At 61.3% G+C, this 18963-nt stretch overlaps 1 protein-coding gene across 2 annotated transcripts; it reads right to left on the bottom strand.

Moving 5' to 3' along the window:
- Window positions 1-58: 58 nt before the first annotated feature.
- On the bottom strand, window positions 59-17643 carry NUCB1 (nucleobindin 1). 2 transcript variants are annotated; one of them, XM_077840400.1, is made up of 13 exons: window positions 17565-17643; window positions 14468-14594; window positions 10694-10801; window positions 10260-10392; window positions 9839-9942; window positions 9213-9398; window positions 8616-8706; window positions 7919-7977; window positions 7276-7368; window positions 2457-2546; window positions 2099-2269; window positions 1532-1643; window positions 59-1356 (listed from the first exon to the last, which is right to left on the bottom strand). In XM_077840400.1, the coding sequence occupies exons 2-13, from the start codon at window positions 14576-14578 to the stop codon at window positions 1259-1261; spliced, it is 1356 nt and encodes a 451-aa protein (XP_077696526.1). In that variant the 5' UTR covers window positions 14579-14594; window positions 17565-17643; the 3' UTR covers window positions 59-1258. The 2 variants fall into 2 exon arrangements, with proteins under 2 accessions (XP_077696526.1, XP_077696527.1); XM_077840401.1 differs by having other exon boundaries at window positions 10694-10768.
- Between the last annotated feature and the right edge of the window lie 1320 nt (window positions 17644-18963).

Below are 18963 nucleotides of genomic sequence, written 5' to 3'. Positions count from 1 at the left end.
CCCAGCACCGGCTAAAATCATCCCCCTGCGCCACCCACGAGCCCAAAAATGAGACCAGTTTATGTCTTAAATTATCCCTTTATGGGGGAAAACAGCAAGGCGGAAAGACACAAATGACCGCTCCCTGTGCTACAGGGCAGAGACTGCAGATTTGGGGGACAGCAGAGCACCCCTAGAGCTGCTATGAGTCTGGGGGGGGGCAGAGCTGGGGAGAAACCAGGGGGCTGATCAGTTTCATTCCACAGCAGTTGAGGAGCGCTGCTAGGGTGTCATGGGGTCTATCCCCCAGCAGATCACCCGCAAACTTCTGCCAGGTCTAGGTCCTGTCCCTCCCACCCCCAGTCTCTCCCAAAATGCCCATGATTAGAACAATCTGTTACCAAGTCCCATAATTTCTAACATGGGTCTGCTCCCACCCTGCCCCTGGGCCGGTTGGGTCTGGGCCGGCTCAGGGGAAGCTACGCCCCCCCCCAGGAAGCTCCACCCCCACTTTTAACAAACCTGTTTCTATTGGTGTTAATACTGCATCTAGAATTTTATAGGAGTTGGGGGGAAGTCGTCAAGTGAACCCCACTCAGCTCGTCAAGGCGGCCAGGGACTGAAGGATTTTAAGTGGGGTTGTGGGGGGGTGTCTATCCCCCTGCGCTATAAGCCCAGGGGCTCAGGACAATGCGGGGGGGAAGGGATTTCATCTATTTCATCAGCGCGACCAGCACAGGGGGGGAGGGGGGTTTAGTAAAGGGGGCAATGAGGGGGAGGCCCACAAGCAATGTGGAAACACGTGGGAGCTGAGAGAATTTGGGGGGCTCCCTGTCACCTCCAATCAAGACACACACCCACCCCCTCTTTGCCAAACCCCAAGTGCTTCCCCATTCAAATGCCCCTCTCCCCCAGCTAGGAACATGGGGAGATGGGTTCTGTGGGTGGAGGCAGCAGCCAGGACCCACCCCCTAAAAGCAGGAGGCTTTTTGGGGGGGGAGGGAGGGGAAGCTGGGAAACACCCCTACTGCAGTGCAGCACTATGGGGCAGGAAGGCAGCCCCCAGCTCCAACTGAGGCCCCTGATCCAAAAAACAGACAAGACTCAATGTCACCCCCCAGTGGCCAAAAAAGGGACTGCAGACAACACAGCCTCTGGCCTGGATGCTATACTAGGACCCCAGCCCTGCGCCAGTGGGGAAGGAAGAGGGGTAGGGCCCAGGAGAGGGAGGGGCAGGGCCAATACGAGGCCCCCGCCCTTCTCCAGCTCACACAGGGTTTCACTGGATCTGGACTTCGGGCTGTGGTGGCGGCTCCTGGTTCTGGGGAGGTTCCACGTGGTTCTGTTCAGGGGCTGGGGCTGCAGGTGCGGCCGGCTCTGGAACGGAGACAGGAGAAGGGGGGTTGGCACCAAGCAATTAGACCCTCACTTCCCCTCCCAGAGCGGAGAACCCAGGAGTCCTGGCTCCCAGCTCCCGCTGCTGTAACCACTAGACCCCACTCCCCACCCCAAGCTGGGGAGAGAACCCAGGAGTCCTGAGCCTCCGTCTTACCTGCCGGGGCGGCGTGCGGGGCCTGGGCCTGGAATTTCAGCTCCTCCCCGGGGTCGGGAGCCGCCGGTGCCTCCCCCTGCTGGGATTTCCTCTGCTCCATGTGCAGCACGGCCTGGGAGGGGGGAGGAAAGGGTTAAGCCTGGGCCTGCTCCCACACTGGCCCCTGCTGATGGCGGAGGCGGGGCCGCCTTTACCCCGCCCCCCCCCAGGAATTGCTGGTTTCTGCCCCCTCCTGCCCCAAATACCCGCCCCCGGGGACAGATACATGGGGGGAGGGGAGAGAGAGAGTGCGCGCTCTGCTAATGGGGCAAGATACCCCCCGCCCCCCCCCGGTGACAGCTGGGGGAGGAAAGAGGGGGCCAGCTGATTCCCCCCACCCCATAATTCCCCACTCCCGGGGGGCAGACACGTGGAAGGGGGGGCAGCCCCCACCCCCTGCAGTGTCACTTCCCCAGGGGAGGGGGGGGAATCCCCAACTTAGGCAGGAGAGGGGGGCCCAAAGCCGCTCTCCCTCCCGCACCCCTTGGTGGACGGAGCAAGGCGGGGGGGACCCCACAGCGCCCCCACCTGCTGATACTCCTTCTTCTGGGCGTCCAGCCGGACCTGCTGCTCCTGCAGATCCTGATGCTGGCGCCGCAGATGCTCCGCCCGCCGGCCAAGCTCCACCTCCTGGGCCGCTAGCTCCGCCTCGAACCGCTGCAGCTCCGCCTCCGAGTACACCTGGGTCTCGTCCACCGTCTGGGGGGCCGGGGGGGGGAGGGAGGTGAGAGCCGGGATCGACCCCGCCCCTCCCCGCACTCGGCCCCCCACCCCTGCATTAGACAACACAGACTCCCCCCCCCCACACACAAGAGAGCCCAACAACCCCAGAAGACACAGACCCCCAAATCTTTACTTCCCAGCTGCACCCCACCCTGACACCCACCTCCCAGCCTCCGGCCTCGTTAAACTCCTTCTTCTCAGTGGATTTCAGGAATTCCTCCAGCGTCACCAGCCGGTCCTGGTTCAAGTCCACCTGGGGGGTGGGGGGTGGGGGGGGGGAGAAAGAGAGAGATAAAGGGGTGAGATGGGGGTCTGGGCCCCCCCAGAACTCCCCACCCCTCTCTCTGCCTCCCCATCCACCCCCCTTGTCTCCCATCCTGGGCCCCCAACATGGTAATTTTCTGTCTAACTCTGTGCCCATCCCCCTGGCATTGTGACTGCGTGTTGGTGAGGGGGTGGGTGGTTGATTTTTCTCCCTGCCACATGGGAGACCAGAGCAGGTACTGGAGCCGGGGGCTGGATCGGGGAACCCCCAAAAAACGGAAACCCCCCCGGGCGAGGCTGTGGATCACCCCGGACGCGAGCATTACAGGGAGTACGGACAACATGGATCACTCGCTGGAAAACGAGACGGTGGCTTCTGAGCCGCGCTGATCCGACAGCTTGATCGAGAAACATCCCAGAGACGGGCAACGTGCTGGGTACCCAGAGATGGATCTTTCTGGACTTCCCAGGATGCCGAGCTGCACCGAAAATGGACACGTACGACCCAACGAAGACGCTGCGACCCACTGATCTGCCGGCACCAGGGACTCCGGACAGGCATCTGAGGCCAGGAACCAGCGCTACGCACATAAACTGCAGCAAACGGAGGGTGAAACGAACTAACTGATCCTCACATTGGGGTCACTTCAGATGCTGTTTCTGACAATCCAGGGACGGCGCAATAGATTTCAATTGTAGGAGGACAGAAATGGACGATCGACGCGTACTTGGGAGGGACGAGCGTGAGGGATATAAATAAAGCGCGACTGGATCGCGAGGCCAACACCTTAAGACCTGAGCTTTGCCCGACTAGGCTGGAGAACGCTTGTCTGGGCGACCCAATGCCAGCGACGTCACCAGATGACAGAGAGAGACGTGCCAGCGGGCGAGGAGACAGCCAGGAAGCATACTGGCCCACAACCGTAGCGTCACTGAACTTTCTGTCCTGCCGCACACAGAGACGTGAACAAGGACTTAAGAGGCACAGAGCAACTACCTAGGGGGGGAAACGGGGCACCCCGCTATTTGTGGGGTGCAGGAGGCCAGATGAGGGAAAAGGGGGTGGACACCGTCATGCATACACATATGGTGTGGTCAGAATTACAAGAGAAAAGAGGGTCCCTCACTGGGAAGACCCGCGGGGAAACTCCCGGTTGGAATAGTCCCCAGTAGCGACGGAGATCTGGTGCCAGATCCATCGGCCCAGTGTCTCTCTTTGTTATAACTGGCACGTGGGTCTTTTTCGGATTTCGTTGACAGCTTTTGCCACTTGGGTCCTTGACCTTCAGGCGGAAGAGACAGAATCGGAAAAGCAGCTAAGAATTTCGGGCTATTGCAGAACCGGGCCTGGGACAACAGCAAACGGTCAATGCACAAGACGGGACGCAGCCGTCCTCCCGCTTTACTGTTCAGAAACTGACTCGGAGACCGAACGGCGTCCAGGCAAGACCTCGAACATACAGCGGGGAAGACGAAATGCCCACCGCGGAGGTGCCGGGGCCCGCAGGATTGACACGCTTAGAAACCACGGTCAAGAGCACCTCACTGCTTCCTCTTCCTTCTTCTTTTCCCTTTATGCTGCTTTTCCTGGCTCTGCTCCGAGGCCCTCCTGTGGGGCTGAGCGCCTCACCCTGTCTTGGAAAGGAAGCGGAGAAACCTCATTTCCGCCGCTTGCACCTGCGATCTCGTCCCTTTCGGTCATTCCTCAAAGCTCACGCCCCGAGGATGGAGACCTAGAGCAACCTACAAACCAGGAGCTTCGTCCAGGAACTCGGTTCCTGCTTCACCACCACAGATTGGTGCATCACCGCCGCCCCAATCCGCCGGTCGATGCCCTGCTCCCCATCACTCCTGAACGCGACCCCTAGATACTCGAACTCGGCCACTAAGGGCAGCTGCTCCCCCTGACTTGGGGACAGCCGTCCACTTTCATCCAGGAGAGGTGATACCAGTCAGCTCTGTGTTTTTGGGGAACCTGGGCACAGTATCTAGCCTGTCTGACTCACGAAAGACACCCCCACCACAAGTCTCTTCTTGAACCAAAACCGATCAGAGAAAAGGCTCGCAGAGAGCAGTGAAGGGCGGATGGGAGACACACCTAGACCCCTCCTGACAAGATTAAGACATCTCCATTAGCATACAGAATGGAAAACAGAGAACTGCCCTGAACTCTGGGACCAGAAAAGCAGGGACGCACTGCATCATGGGAGACCTCTGCTCTAAATGTCAATGAGCCCACGCCTGCACACACCCAGCTCGGCCGTTATCAGACCAATTCTAGTAATAAATCCTTGACTGAGATCCAAAATACTGAAGCAGCCTAGTTGCATTGTGAGCTCCCTGGAAGAAACCACCACCCAGAGCCAAGAGTGATCAGCTCCTATTGTCTAGCCTAAAGAAAACCCTTGAGTCAGCAGTTTACCCAGAAACAGATCTAGTGTTCTCCCTTGAACATTGTATTTTCTCTACAAAACCCCCTACCTACGCCCAAGTAAGGGTTCTGATGTATAGACCCAAAATCAGTTCCACTAGGACTCCATCGTCTCCTGACTGAGCATGCTGGGGGCTCTACCTGTCTCCTGCCCTCAGGACCCGCATCTACCCCCATCACCTGCGAACCCCAAACAGTTCAAGCTTCAGGGAGGGTGAGATCCCCCCTGATTTCCTTTCCACCTCACCTTCACAAGTGTATGTTATGTTGGCTTAGCTCTCCTTGAGTAGTTAGTCAATAAATAACTTTTATGGGGGTTTTTTTGTTTGTTTCTTTTGTTTTTTTCTCTCCTGCTGAGAATAGCTCATCTTAATTAATTAGCCTCTTACAGTTTGTATGGCAACTTCCACCTTCTCTGTATGTACATATGTATCTTCTTACTATACGTTCCATTCTACACATCTGATGAAGTGGGCTGTAGCTCACGAAAGCTTATGCTCTAATAAATCTGTTAGTCTTTAAGGTGCCACAAGTCCTCCGGTTCTTTTTATGGTTAAGCTGGTTACATTATCTCCTTCCTTAGAAGTTTTTAAGGTCAGGCTTGACATAGCCCTGTCTGGAATGATTTAATTGGGGATTGGTCCTGCTTTGAGCAGGGGGTTGGACTAGATGACCTCCTGAGGTCCCTTCCAACCCTGATATTCTATGATTCTATGATTCTCTCTCTCTCTCTTTCTGAACTTTACTCTTCTGTGTTCTCAGCTTCCCCCATTTACTCCGCAACGACGCTTCTTTTACCTAAGCTAAAGGTCCCTGTCGTGCCCACAAAGACTGTGGGGTTTGCTCCTCAAGTGGGTTATGCATCTGATGAAGTGAGCTGTAGCTCACGAAAGCTCATGCTCAAATAAATTGGTTAGTCTCTAAGGTGCCACAAGGACTCCTTTCCTTTTTGCGAATACAGACTAACACGGCTGTTACTCTGAAACCTGCTCCTACAATTGTGACTTGGAAGTGGGATAGGGACGTGTTAAACCCGTGGCACGTGGGGGAGGGCGGGGGGGCAGCTGAAAGTGCTGCTTAACCCCACCCACGGAGTACAGGGACATACAAGGGGATCAGCTTGGGAGGTGCTGATTGACCCAGGCCGCTCAGACTTGCTGCGTGGGGGGTGTGGTGTGGGTGTGTTCGTCTAGTCCCAGGGCTGGAGGAACCCAGCTCTGGGGAACCGAGGCCCTGCAGGGTCGCTCCACGGGGAGGGGGCTGGCAGAAGGATGGACACACAAATGACACAAGCAGCATGTTAATATCATTACAGGACCCCCCCCCCCCCCAGAAGAGTAACCCTACTAAACGAGCACACCCCAAAGTGATGGACACATCTGGTAACAGAGGGCCACCGTCTCCAATTTGGAGGTGCTGATTCTCCAGAGCGGCTGAACGGGCCCGTGTGCCCCTTCGCTGTGTTGGTTTTGCCATTTAAGCTTGCAAGCCGGGTCCGGATGCCCCCCAGGGAGAGCAGCGCGGGGATCTGAACCCCTAAGGCTGCAGGCCGTGTAGATGCCTATGTCTAAGATTTCCAACGGGGTCTGCACCCTGCAGCCAAACGGTTTTAGGGGTCCGCACAGGAAAGAAAGTGGCCAAAAGCCCCTGTATCAACTAAAGCTTCCGGTTTCTTTTTGCCAAAGAGAATTGCCTCCTTCGGGGGCGGCGAAGCGGAGGGGAGAACCCCGGGTGGGTACAGGAGTGAAGAACGTGGGGTGACAGATTTTGGGGGGGGGCCTGGAAGGGGTAGCTAAGCTGGGGGAAGGCAGGGCGGAACCTCAAGTTGTGAGGCTTGGGGGATCCCCCAAGTGGCCCAGCTAAGGTGACGAGGCAGAGCCCCCGGGGCGGCTCGTTGTTTGGGGGCCCCTCACAACGCCTTTTCCTGCTGCCCTGCCGCTGGTTCCCCTCGTGAGACGCCATGGGGCAGAGAGGATTCAAACTACCCCCCCCCTTCCTGAGAAGGGGGGACTGATGGACAACGGGCCGGCGAGACAGAGCCCTGGGCTCCCCCAGCCCCGGCTCCAGCCAACCCTGTCTGGGGGGGGCCGGGGGCCTGCAGGGCTCTCCCAGGAGCCTGGCTCGGTAGGCCCCGCTGTGGGGGACGCACCCAGTGGCCCAGCGTGGGGGCAAGAGACAGTCATCGAATCCAGGACCCCCTACAATAGACTGAGGGCCAGGACCCCCACCCCCACCCCAGGGCCCTGCGGCCCTCCCCCCCGCCACCAGGGCCGGGGGAGTCACTCACGTTCTTCATGACATGCTCCCGCATGCGCAGACGTTCCTCCTCCATCTCCAGCATGTCGTCCTCCTCGTTCCGGGGGTCGTAGACCTTCTCCAGCTGGGGGGGTGGGGGGGGAAGACACCTGATCAACCCCTGCCTGGCTGCTTCGCCCCGCCCACCCACCCCCACGGCTCAGCCCCGTCCCCCCACCGCAGCCTGCAAGAGCCCCGCTCATTCCACCCCCCCACACAGCTCTGCCCCGCCTGTCCCATCCCACCGCTGCCCCCAATAGTCTGTCTCACCCAGCCTGCCCAGAGCTCAGCCCCCCCGTTCCTCAACCCCATCCCACTGCTATCCCCATAGCTTAGCTCCCCCACACCCCCGCAAAAAAAAAAAAAATATACAGACCCACAGAAGATCTGCTCTTCAGGACCTTCCTGTCCTTTGCCGCCAGCCACCCATTCCAGCTCCCTTCCCCACCCACAAACACTCCCCCCGTTTGCCGCCCCCTGCTGTCCGACTACCCCTCCTGCCCCAGATGCGCACATCCCGCCCTCAGCACACCCACTCCCTTGGGGTCCAGGAGGAAGGATAATAGGGAGCCCTGGATTCCAGGCCCCGCCTGCCCAGAGGCCTTCACCCCCCCAAGCTCCCCGGGGGAGCTCACCTCCTTGGTGAAAAGCGCTTCCAATTCTTGCTCGTCGAGAACCCCATCACTGTTCGTGTCTGCAACAGACGGGGGGGGGTGAGCGCAGCTGGGGCAGGGGAATCTCCCCTCTAGGGGGCGCCGGCTCCCATCCGGCCCCAGCGCAGGGACTGGATGGCTCAGGGGGGCGGGGAAATGGGGCCCGGGGCCTTTCCCCTCTAGGAGGCGCCAGCCCCACCTCGCTCTCCCCCAGTGACTCCCGACAGGTGACAAGTTTCCTAGTTCCCCAGGAGCCAGACGTCCCGTGTCAAACCCCACACCCTGCTCCGCAGGGGGGCCAAGGGCTGAATACGCCGGGGCGGGGCTTGGGGGGGTTGTCAATTTCTCTCCACCCACTATGGGGTGGGACGGCCGGCTCTGTGTGAAAATGCTGGGGGGAGAGGTGGCTTGGGAGCCCTCCCTCCTACAGCCCCCTTCCTCCTCCCCCGATTCCACTCCAAGGGGTCTAGTGTGTTACCAAACCTGACCCCCTCTGCCAGCCCCTAAATCCCTTGAACAGAGGACAGGATGTGCCCGACTCCCCTGGGGGTGACCTCCCCAGCAGGGGGCGCTGCCCCCCACATGGAGCGGGGAGCTGGGCAGAGGACTCTGGGTTTCCTGTGGCGGGGCTGGGTGGTATTGCGGGGGGGGGGGGGAGGGCCAGAGATAGGCCCCTCACCGTGCAGTTTGAAGAAGGTCTTGGGGTTGAACTCGCTGGGGTCCAGCCCATCTGTCTCCTCCCAGACTTCCTTGAGCTGATCTCGGCTGCCCTGTAGGGGGCAGAGTCAAGGGGAGGAGGGGATAAAACCCAGGTCTCCTGGTTCCCAGCCCCCACCTGCCAATCATCATTCAGGCTCTGCCCCCTCTTGACTTCCCCCTGCAATTACTCCATATTTTCCCAGAGCTGGGGGAAAGAGGGGGCTAATTTCCCCGAGCCCATGACCGGAGACCACCTCCGCCCTCTGCAGCGGGGAGTTCCGCAGATGAATTCAGCGTAAGCCTGGCCCTTGGCTCCGTGGCACCCTCTAGTGGCTTGTGTCCCTGGAGCTGGACAGAGGCAGGTGACCCCCCTCACCTCCCATCCCCCACAGCGGTGGGCTCTCTGGGGTAACCTCCCACGCAGGGAGTTCTGCAGATTAATGCTGACTGTGACCCCTGCAGCAACAGGTCCTGCAGGCAAATGCATTCCCCCCACATACCTATACATCCTGCAGCAAGGAGTTCCCCAAGTAACTCCCATGTCCTGCTCTGCCCCCGTCCAGCTGGGGGTCCTTACCGGCACATTGATTTTGGGGTGCTCCTTGTGCTTCTGGCGCAGCTCCTGGAACCGGGCCTCCTCCGCCCGCCGCTTCTCCTCGTCCAGGGACTTGAGGTACTCACGTCGCTCGTGCTCCTTCAGCATCTCGTATCGTTTGAATTCCTCGTGATGGGCCGCGTCGTAGTTCTCCAGGTCCTTGGTGGCCTGCAAGAGAGGCGGCTGTCAGCATGGAACCCAGGAGTCCTGGCTCCCAGGAGTCCCCCCACACCCCCCCGCTCTCACCACTAGACCCCACTCCCCTCCCAGAGCCAGGGAGGGGACCCAGGAGTCCTGGCTCCCAGCCCCCCCTACTCTGACCCAATCACATCCTGTTCTCTCCACCCTTGCTTGGGGGCAGACTCACCTGCCCCCACCCTCTACACCCCACCCGAGGCTGGGCGAGTCCAGTGGATCCAAGGGGACCCCCACGAGGGCGTTAAAGGGTTAACAGGAGGGGATTTCCCCGTGCGGGGACGGGTTCCCATCACTGTATGTGGGAAGAGGATGGCATGAACCACACCACCAACCCCCCAGCTGCCCCCTCCCCAGCCTGCCCCATCCCCCCCGAAGAATTGGTTCCTTCCCACCTCTCCCCCCGCACTCACCGCTTGGATGAGCAGCTCCAGGTCACGGGCCTCGAAGGTGTGCTGGTTCTGGGGGTCCAGGTGCTCGAACTGCTTCAGCAGCCCCAGGTGATCGATCTGCACATCTGGGGGAGACATAGGGCAGGGAATGGGGCCCGGGGCCTGTCCCCTCTAGGGGGCACCAGCTCCCACCCCACGGCAGGGACTGGCTGGCTCAGGGGGGCAGGGAATGGGGCCCGGGGCCTTTCCCCTCTGGGGGGTTTTGGCCCCCATCCTCCCTTGCTTAGGTGGGGAAACTGAGGCAGGGAGGGAAAGGTAAAAGTTCACCAGGTACCACTGACACAGCTGGGAAAAGTACCCAAGTTCTCCCAGCCCTCCCCTGCCCCACTAAAACCCTCTCCCCTCCCGGGGAAGGAACCCAGGCATCCGAGCTCCCACTCACTCTGCTCCATGGTTGCGTCCATCTTGGCCTTGAGCAGCATGCGGAGCCGGGAGACCTCCTGGCGCTTCAGCTCGTCCAGCTTCGTGCGGACGTGATGGCTCACGAAGTCCAGCTCCTTGCTCAGCTTCCCGCTCTGCCACCGAGAGAAGGGAGGAGCCGCTGTAAAGACACGCCCCCTTCCCCATGCCCCGCCCTCCCAGCCAACCCACCCTGGGGCCGGAAAAGACAGGCCCCCTTCCCCGTCCTCCCAGCCAAACCACCCTGGGGCCGGAAAAGACACCCCCCCTTTCCCATGCCCCGCCCCCCAGCCAGCCCACCTTGGGGCCGGAAAAGACACGCCCCCTTCCCTGTGCCCCGCCCTCCCAGCCAACCCACCCTGGGGCTGGATAGGGCACCCCCCAGAGGGGAAAGGCCCCGCATCCCATCTCTCTCACCTTGATGTCTTCGGCGTTGGCCGCCTGCAGCTTCTCCCGGAAGTGGCTGTCCGTCTCCAGCACGTTGATCACCTCCTGCAGGTAGCGGTGATAATATAGCCCCGTGTCCTGCCGAGGGACAGCGAGAGGTCAGGCCACAGGCCCCCCTGCCCCGGATCTGCCCCCCATCTCCCCAGGACACACTGAATCTGCCAGGGACGTACAGCAACCACACAACACGGTCGCCCGTCCTGCTTCAGCTGACGCCTTATTTGCACCATGAGGGGCTCGTAGCTGGGAGCCCGGACTCCTGGGTTCTCTCCCTGGCTCTGTAAGGGGAGTGGGATCTAGTGGTTAGAGCGGGGAGGGGGGCTAGGCCTCAGTTTCCCCTTCTGTACGTGATCCTCCCTTTGCCTAGTCAAGCTGTGGGGGGCGCTCAGCGCTACCATAATCCTCCCAAGAGGAGAGCCTTCATAGAATCTCAGGGTTGGAAGGGACCTCAGGAGGTCATCTAGTCCAACCCCCTGCTCAAAGCAGGACCGATCCCCAATTAAATCATCCCAGCCAGGGCTTTGTCAAGCCTGACCTTAAAAACCTCTAAGGAAGGAGATTCTACCACCTCCCTAGGTAACGCATTCCAGTGTTTCACCACCCTCCTCGTGAAAAAGTTTTTCCTAATATCCAACCTAAACCTCCGCCACTGCAACTTGAGACCATTACTCCTTGTCCTGTCACGATCCGCCTTCCCAGAACCCACCAGCCAAAACGTGACCATGCCCACAGCAGCCCTCCGGTGACGGAGCCCGACCCGGGCCCGAGCGGAGCCAGGGGCTGCCCTGACGCCGCTTGTGAATAAACACACCGGAGCTACCCGAGCCTCCCGGCTTCACTGGAGCTGGGCCCACGTCCCGCCAGGCCAACGCTGTGTGTAATCTACAAGCTACATGTTAGCTCCTGTCCTGGGCTTGGTGGCGGGCGGGGGGGGGTTGGGGACAGGACTTCCGAGCTCCAGCGACCCCGAGAGCCGGGGTCTGGTTCAGCGTCCGGTAGCGCTGCCCCAGCCGACCAGGGCAAAAGCCCTGGATCAGACAAAACGCAGTCCAGTGCTGAGGAACACCCTACTCCAGCCCTGTATTCAAACCACATTGGCAGGCCCACAGGCGGTGCTGCCCACCTGCGCCAGCCGGGAATTTTCCGTCATCTTTTTCAGTAGGCCACAGTCTGCCTCAGTTTCCCTCCGTACACTGCAATGCTTGCCAGCAGGTGCAAAAGGGTTAATGCTGGTCCTGGAATACCGCGGGGGTGAGGGAAGGGGAGTCTGGGGTCTCATCTCAGGACCCCCGAACTGGGTGGGAGACGCCATTAAATTTTTATTAATGGATCGTGTGTCCTCTCCCTCTGGCCGCATTGATTCAGCCCAGAGAGAGACTTCTTTTCATTGCTGAGAGGCAGGTGTTGTCCGTAATTAATAAGCTAACGAGAGATGCTTCTAGCTTATCAGGAATTCCTGTAATCACTGTCTTCTGCCTTAAAGGCTTGATCATAGATCTTGTTTGTAACTGATGAAACTGAAATTAATCATAAGAACATAACAGCTGCCAAACTGGGTCAGACCAAAGGCCTGTCTAGCCCAGTATCCTGTCTGCCGACAGTGGACAGTGCCAGGTGCCCCAGAGGGGATGAACAGAACAGGTTATCATCAAGTGATCCATCCCCTGTCGCCCATTCCCAGCATCTGGCAAACAGAGGCCAGGGACACCATCCCTGTCCATCCTGGCTAATAGCCATCGATGGGCCTTTCCTCCACAAACTTATCTAGTTCTTTTTTTAACCCTATTATAGTCTTGGCCTTCACAATTTCCTGTGGCGAGGAGTTCCACAGGTTGACTGTGCATTGTGTGAAAAAATACTTCCTTTTGTTTGTTTTAAACCTGCTGTCTGTTCACTTCATGGGGTGACCCCTCGTTCTTGTGTTATGAGTAAACACGTCCTTATTTACTTTCTCCCCACCAGTCATGATTTTATAGACCTCGATCATATCCCCCCTTAGGAGTCTCTTTTCCAAGCTGAAAAGTCCCAGTCTTATTAATTTCCCCTCATACGGCAGCCGTTCCAGAACCCGATCATTTTTGTTGCCCTTCTCTGAGCCTTTTCCAATTCCAATCTATCTTTTTAGAGAGGAGGCGACCACATCTGCACGCAGTGTTCCAGATGTGGGCGTACCACGGATTTATACAGAGGCAACATGATCTTTTCTGTCTGGTTATCTACCCCTTTCTTAATGATTCCCTTAATGATCAGATCGGTAATTGACAAGACGAGCAGGGAACATTCAGGCGTGTTCGGTAAAGAGGCGCGGTGACAGGATCCAACTTTGGATCGTAAGCGGCGATTTCCCCGGACATACAGAAAACACCGGCGCTGTCGAGGCAAATCGAAACGCCCAGAGAGGTAAAGAGAGAGAGAAAACACTGCTGGGAAGCCTAGTACGGTTTGATTGAAGGCTATTTCCGTGGCTTGGTTCGCCACGCGACGTTGACCATGCGCGTCTTGACGCCTCGAAAGCTTTCCACTTTCCGAATTCTGAGCCCCTGTGAAAACCGACGTTGAGAAAAGCTGAAAATAGGCGTAAAGATAAACCCAGATTTTCGCTGCTGAAACGATCCATAAAAATCAAACCGGCCAAGCCGAGGCGTAATCCACGTAACAGTGCACCGATGTTTTCATTCACCTCTAAGCCGCTAAAAGCCAACTACGGCAACAGCTGATCTCAGCAGCAACCAGATGTCCTTGGATTATTGATTAGGTCAGTTGATCATTTTCAAACAAAGCTGCGAGCCAAAGCAACTTCCAAGGGGTTTCTTCCTCCCCAGCCAGCGTCCCCGGCCTGAATTTGGGGGAGCGCGTCAGAGCCGAGCTGAATTCGGGGGCCGCCGCGAGTCACGTGCATTTCCTCTGTGCGCCGGCCGGATGAAGAATTTATTTATTATCTGACTTCAATCCTATTCCAGCCGAGTTAGTGGTCTTGTTAAATTCAAACACGCAGCCCCGTAAGTGGGGGGCCCTCAGCTTTCCAGCTGTAACACCCGTAACAGGAAACCCTTTGATTTATCTTCTCAGCACCCACAAGCTAGAATTTTCCCTTCGCCCTCACCTGGGGGAGGCTGTGTGTGTGTGTTGGGAATCTGTTGGTTTTGGCCGAACCGTTATTAGCCGGGGTTCCTAGCACCCGCCCAGTCTCCGGTTATTCCCCAAGAGAATCAGGGCCAAACCATGGGAGACTGCATCGGAAACCAGCGCTCCATCAAAGGAAGGGGTGGGAACCCGGGACTGGGTGGCGCTGGGAGGGGGAGACCTGCCTCACACATTTAGGTCTCGTCGTGACCCCCTGTGACGAAGTGGGGGGCGGGGGTATCACACTGAAGGGGGTTCATCCCAGGGACCGTATGGGGCCAAGAGTGGGCACGACCCGTGAGTCTGTGACACCCCCTAGCAGCTAAACTCCAATGCCCGAGAGGTTTTATAGAAAGAAGGCCGGGCTCGGGGAGAGGGAAGGCTCGGGCGGTGACCCATGCCTCAGTTTCCCCCCCGTCTACAACATGGAAGAATAGCACGGCCCTAGCTCACAGGAGCGGAGTGAGTGCGAAAGATCCTGCGGGGCTCAGACACGAGGCCAGACGGGTACCCCAGACACATAGAAGCAACTCAGCCTTGGCGATAAGCCAGCGGAACTCCCTGCTACAAGGTGATGGAGCGACAACCAGTCTGAAAAGGGGCCGAGACCCGGCCTCTTACCGGTGGTTCTGGGGGCGTCTCTTCCGCCTTCTTCTCTGCCTTGGGCCGGTCGATGGGCACAGACGCTGCAACGGCAAGCAGGGCAGTGGCCAAAAGCCAGGACAGCTGCATGGTTTCTGGAGTTCGCCTGCAGAGAACGGGGGAGGGGAAAGGCGGGTGGTTAGCAGGGGAGGGTCAGCTGGGGTGGGGGTCGGCTGTATGTGGGGTGGGGAATGAGCAGGGGATGGAAGGGGGTGTTGCTGGGGTGGGGGGGGATGCTGGAGCCCAGGGAGTGGGTCAGGGGGTCTCAAGGGTGGGGAAACTCCCTGAAGCAGGGGGCCTCTGTGGGGTTCACCCCATTCTAAGATGTTAGGGGGCAAAGAGTACATGGGATCCCTGTGCTGAGAAGGGGGGGTCTCATTCTTGGGGGGATCCTTATATGGAATTCACTCCCAACTGCTGTGATGTTGGGGGGCAGGGAGTCCCAGTCCTGGGTGGTGGACAGAACAGGGTGTTATGGGGTGGGGGGGACCAGGAGGAGGCTGGGAAGGGTCTCTCCGTGAGCAGGGGGCACCTGGAATATGTGGGGCTCACCCCCATCTGCTGTCTTATTGGGGGCAGAGAGAGAAGGGGGGTCTCTGTGCTGGGAGAGGATGAAGCTGGGGGGGGGCACGTCAGAGGATACTTCTCCAAAAGGGGTGGCTGCCTGGGGAAGTGGGGTCCCTGTGTGGGCTCACCCCCAACTCGGTCTCATGAGGGGAAACCCTAAATGGGGAACCCAGGGGTTGTGCTGGGGTCTGAGGGGGGTCCCTGGGGTAAAGGGGAGGAAAAGACCCCCAAGACCAGGCAGGGGAGGAGCTAGGGGCAGGCTGGAAGGCAGGAGCCTGGGGGATCCCCTGGGATGGGAGAGATTGAGGGGGAGATCCCCGGTGGGCACTGGGGGGATGGGGAAAATCTCAAGGGGGGCTGGGGGATCCCAAGGAGGGCTGAAGGGGGGAGGTGAGCGGAGGGGCAGATCTCAGGGGTGAGGCGGGGGGATCCCCATGGAGGACCCCAGGGGAAAACCGAGAGGGGGAAGCTGGGGGACAGACCCAGGGGGTGGCTGGAGAGAATCCCCCTGGAGAGGGGGGAGTAGAGGAGATGGGGGAGGGGAGGTGCTGGGGGGGGGGAAATCCCCATGGAGTGAGGGAGGGGGAAGACCTCAGGGGGGAGGGGCAGGTCTTGCAGGTGGGCAGAGGGATTCCCATGGGGGATGGGGGGGGAAAGGAGAAGAGTGGAGGAGGAGGGGCTGGGGAGCAGATTCCAGAGGGATTCCTGGGGGGCAGAAGGCGAATCCAGGGGCCCCCAAGAGAGGAGGGAATGGGGGCTCCCTGGGGGTGGGGGCAGATCCTGGGGGTGGGGGGAGGGGAATTCCCGGGGCGGGGGAGGGCAGATCCCAGAGATGGGGGGGGAGGGGAATTCCCGGGGTGGGGGCAGAGCCCAGCGGTGGAGGGGGAGGGGAATTCCCGGGGGGGGGGCAGAGCCCAGAAGGGGGGATCCCGGGGCAGGGGAGTGGGGGCAGATCCTGGCGGTAGGGGGAGGGGAATTCCCGGGGGGGGCAGATGCCGGCGGGGGGGAGAGGGGAATTCCCGGGGGGTATCCCTGGGGCGGGGAGGGTGGAGCAGAGCCCGGAGGGGCAGGGGGGGCAGAGCCGGGGAGGGGAGGGGGATTCTCAGGGGGATCCCCAGGGCAGGGGGGGTGAAGCCGGGAGAGGGGATCCCGGGGTGGGGCAGAGCCCGGCGGTGGGGGGAGGAGGGGGACCCCCGCGGGTGCAGAGCCCAGAACGGGAGATCCCCGGGGCGGGGGGGGAATTCCCGGGGGGGGCAGAGCCCGGAAGGGGGGGATCCCAGGGCAGGGGAGTGGGGGCAGATCCTGGCGGTAGGGGGAGGGGAATTCCCGGGGGGGGGGCAGATGCCGGCGGGGGGGGAGAGGGGAATTCCCGGGGGATATCCCTGGGGCGGGGGGGGGGTGGGCCAGAGCCCGGAGGGGCAGGGGGGACAGAGCCGACAGAGCCGGGGGGGGAGGGGGATTCTCAGGGGGGATCCCCAGGGCGGGGGGGGTGAAGTCGGGAGAGGGGATCCCGGGGGTGGGGCAGAGCCCGGCAGTGGGGGGAGGAGGGGGATCCCCGCGGGTGCAGAGCCCGGAAGGGGAGATCCCCGGGGCGGGGGGAAGGGGAATTCCCGGGGGGGGCAGAGCCAGGAAGGGGGGGATCCCGGGGCAGGGGAGTGGGGGCAGATCCTGGCGGTAGGGGGAGGGGAATTCCCGGGGGGGGCAGATGCCGGCGGGGGGGGAGAGGGGAATTCCCGGGGGGTATCCCTGGGGCGGGGGGGTGGGGCAGAGCCCGGAGGGGCAGGGGGGACAGAGCCGACAGAGCCGGGGGGGGAGGGGGATTCTCAGGGGGGATCCCCAGGGCGGGGGGGGTGAAGTCGGGAGAGGGGATCCCGGGGGTGGGGCAGAGCCCGGCAGTGGGGGGAGGAGGGGGATCCCCGCGGGTGCAGAGCCCGGAAGGGGAGATCCCCGGGGCGGGGGGAAGGGGAATTCCCGGGGGGGGCAGAGCCAGGAAGGGGGGGATCCCGGGGCAGGGGAGTGGGGGCAGATCCTGGCGGTAGGGGGAGGGGAATTCCCGGGGGGGGCAGATGCCGGCGGGGGGGGAGAGGGGAATTCCCGGGGGGTATCCCTGGGGCGGGGGGGTGGGGCAGAGCCCGGAGGGGCAGGGGGGGCAGAGCCGGGGAGGGGAGGGGGATTCTCGGGGGGATCCCCAGGGCAGGGGGAGGTGAAGTCGGGAGAGGGGATCCCGGGGGTGGGGCAGAGCCCGGCGGTGGGGGGAGGAGGGGGATCCCCGCGGGTGCAGAGGCCGGAAGGGGAGATCTCCGGGGCGGGGGGGGGGGCGGAGCCCGGATGGGCGGGGGGGGGCAGAGCCCGGCGGGGGGAGGGGAATTCCCGGGGGGGGTAGAGCCCGGGGGGGGAATCCCTGGCGCGGGGGAGTGGCAGAGCCCGGGGGCGAGCACAGCTGTGGGGGGGTGGGGAATGCCCGGGGGGGGATCCCGGGGAGGGGGGGGGGGGTCTCGCCCGGACTCACGCTACAGCCCCGCTCCAGCCTCCGGCTCCGCTCGACACAAGAGAGCAGCGGAAACGACGCTTCCTGCGGCCCGGATGCCCCGCCCCCTCGTTTGCATACAGAGCCCCGCCCTTCCGCGTATGCCCCACCCCCTCCGCGGCAAACCACGCCCCCTTCCCCCTCTTGCTCCCCGTTGTTTTCTCCCGGGCGGGCCACGCCCCCTGGGTGATACTTGCCCGCCTAGCCACGCCCACTTGTCGAGATTGGCATGCACAGCCACGCCCTCTGCCCGCACCTGGCTGCTACACCCCGGGAAAGGGCCAAGAGAGAGTAAAGAGGCAACGGGGGTCAGAAGGGGGCGACTAGGGCAGAGGGGACAGGCCCCGCCCCCCCCAGCCAGCCCATCCCCCGCCCTGGGGCTGGGTGGGAGCCGGCGCCCCCTAGAGGGGAAAGGCCCTGTGCCCCATTCCCTGCCCCCCCGCCCCCCACCAGCCAGTCCCTGCAGAGGAAACCCAAGAGTCCTGGAGGGAATTCCCCTTCATCCCTGGTTGCCCAGCGCTGCCACGGTGACCACTGTCCAATCAGAAGGCAGCAAAATATTTGCTCCCCCCCCCCCGTGAGGTGATGGGGGGTGTCTGTGCAGTGGGGGGGGGGAGTTTGCTGTGAGGTCCCCCTTGGAGTGAGGAGCAGGAGGGGGATGATCTGACCCCAAGCAGCATGGGGTGATTTCCCCCTGCCCCCTCCCCGGAGGGGAAGGGGCCTGGGACCAGCTCAGCTTGGGGGGCGAGGGGTGGGTGTGTAAAGGGGTATGGGGGGCAGGAAGTGGGTTCACACAACCACCGTCCCCCCAGACACACAGACACCTTCCCCTCCCCTTTCCCTGCCGGTTAGCCCATCCCCTCCTAGGTGACCCCCCAAAATCATGGGCCTGTCCTGCCCTTAGCAGGGGCTCTCTCCCGCCGTGGGTCTGGGCAGCACCTGGCACGACAGGGCCCTGATCTCAGCTGGGGCAGGGACTGTCTTTGCCCTGGCCCCATGCGACATGGGCACCTTTAAACCCGGCCACGGGGCCTGGCAGGTTAAGAAACCAAAGCCGATTATGGAGGAGACAATCCGATGGGCTCCCCATGCCGGGGGCTGGGCCTGCGGGGGAAGGGGTCAGATCTCATCCTCCTCTCCCCACCCCCCCAGGTCAGACCTGCCAGAGCCGGAGCTGGAGCCAGACCCGGAGCCGGTATCCCCGTTCCCCTCAACGCTCGCAGGTCTGAGATTGGGGTGGGGGGACGCCCCGCTCCTATCCCTGAAGGCTGACAGCCAGAATGAAAAGTGGGTCTGGAATCCAGCAGGGGACCTCTCCCCTGCTCTGGGAGGGAAGGGGAGTCTAGTCGTTAGAGTGGCGGGGGGGGGGGGGGAGGGGATG

This window comes from Eretmochelys imbricata, chromosome 23 (assembly GCF_965152235.1).
Source record: "Eretmochelys imbricata isolate rEreImb1 chromosome 23, rEreImb1.hap1, whole genome shotgun sequence".
NCBI lineage: Eukaryota > Metazoa > Chordata > Testudines > Cheloniidae > Eretmochelys > Eretmochelys imbricata.
This window is presented reverse-complemented; position numbering and strand designations above follow the sequence as displayed.

Bases quoted from the DNA above. Each gene is read 5' to 3' on its own strand.
- NUCB1 (XM_077840400.1), bottom strand. From the start codon at position 14,578: ATGCAGCTGTCCTGGCTTTTGGCCACTGCCCTGCTTGCCGTTGCAGCG. The intron at 10,802-14,467 runs GTAAGAGGCCGG...GTCCCTCGGCAG, and splicing joins AGACGCCCCCAGAACCACCG to GACACGGGGCTATATTATCA. The intron at 7,369-7,918 runs GTGAGCTCCCCC...CCACCCCCCCAG, and splicing joins AAGCGCTTTTCACCAAGGAG to CTGGAGAAGGTCTACGACCC.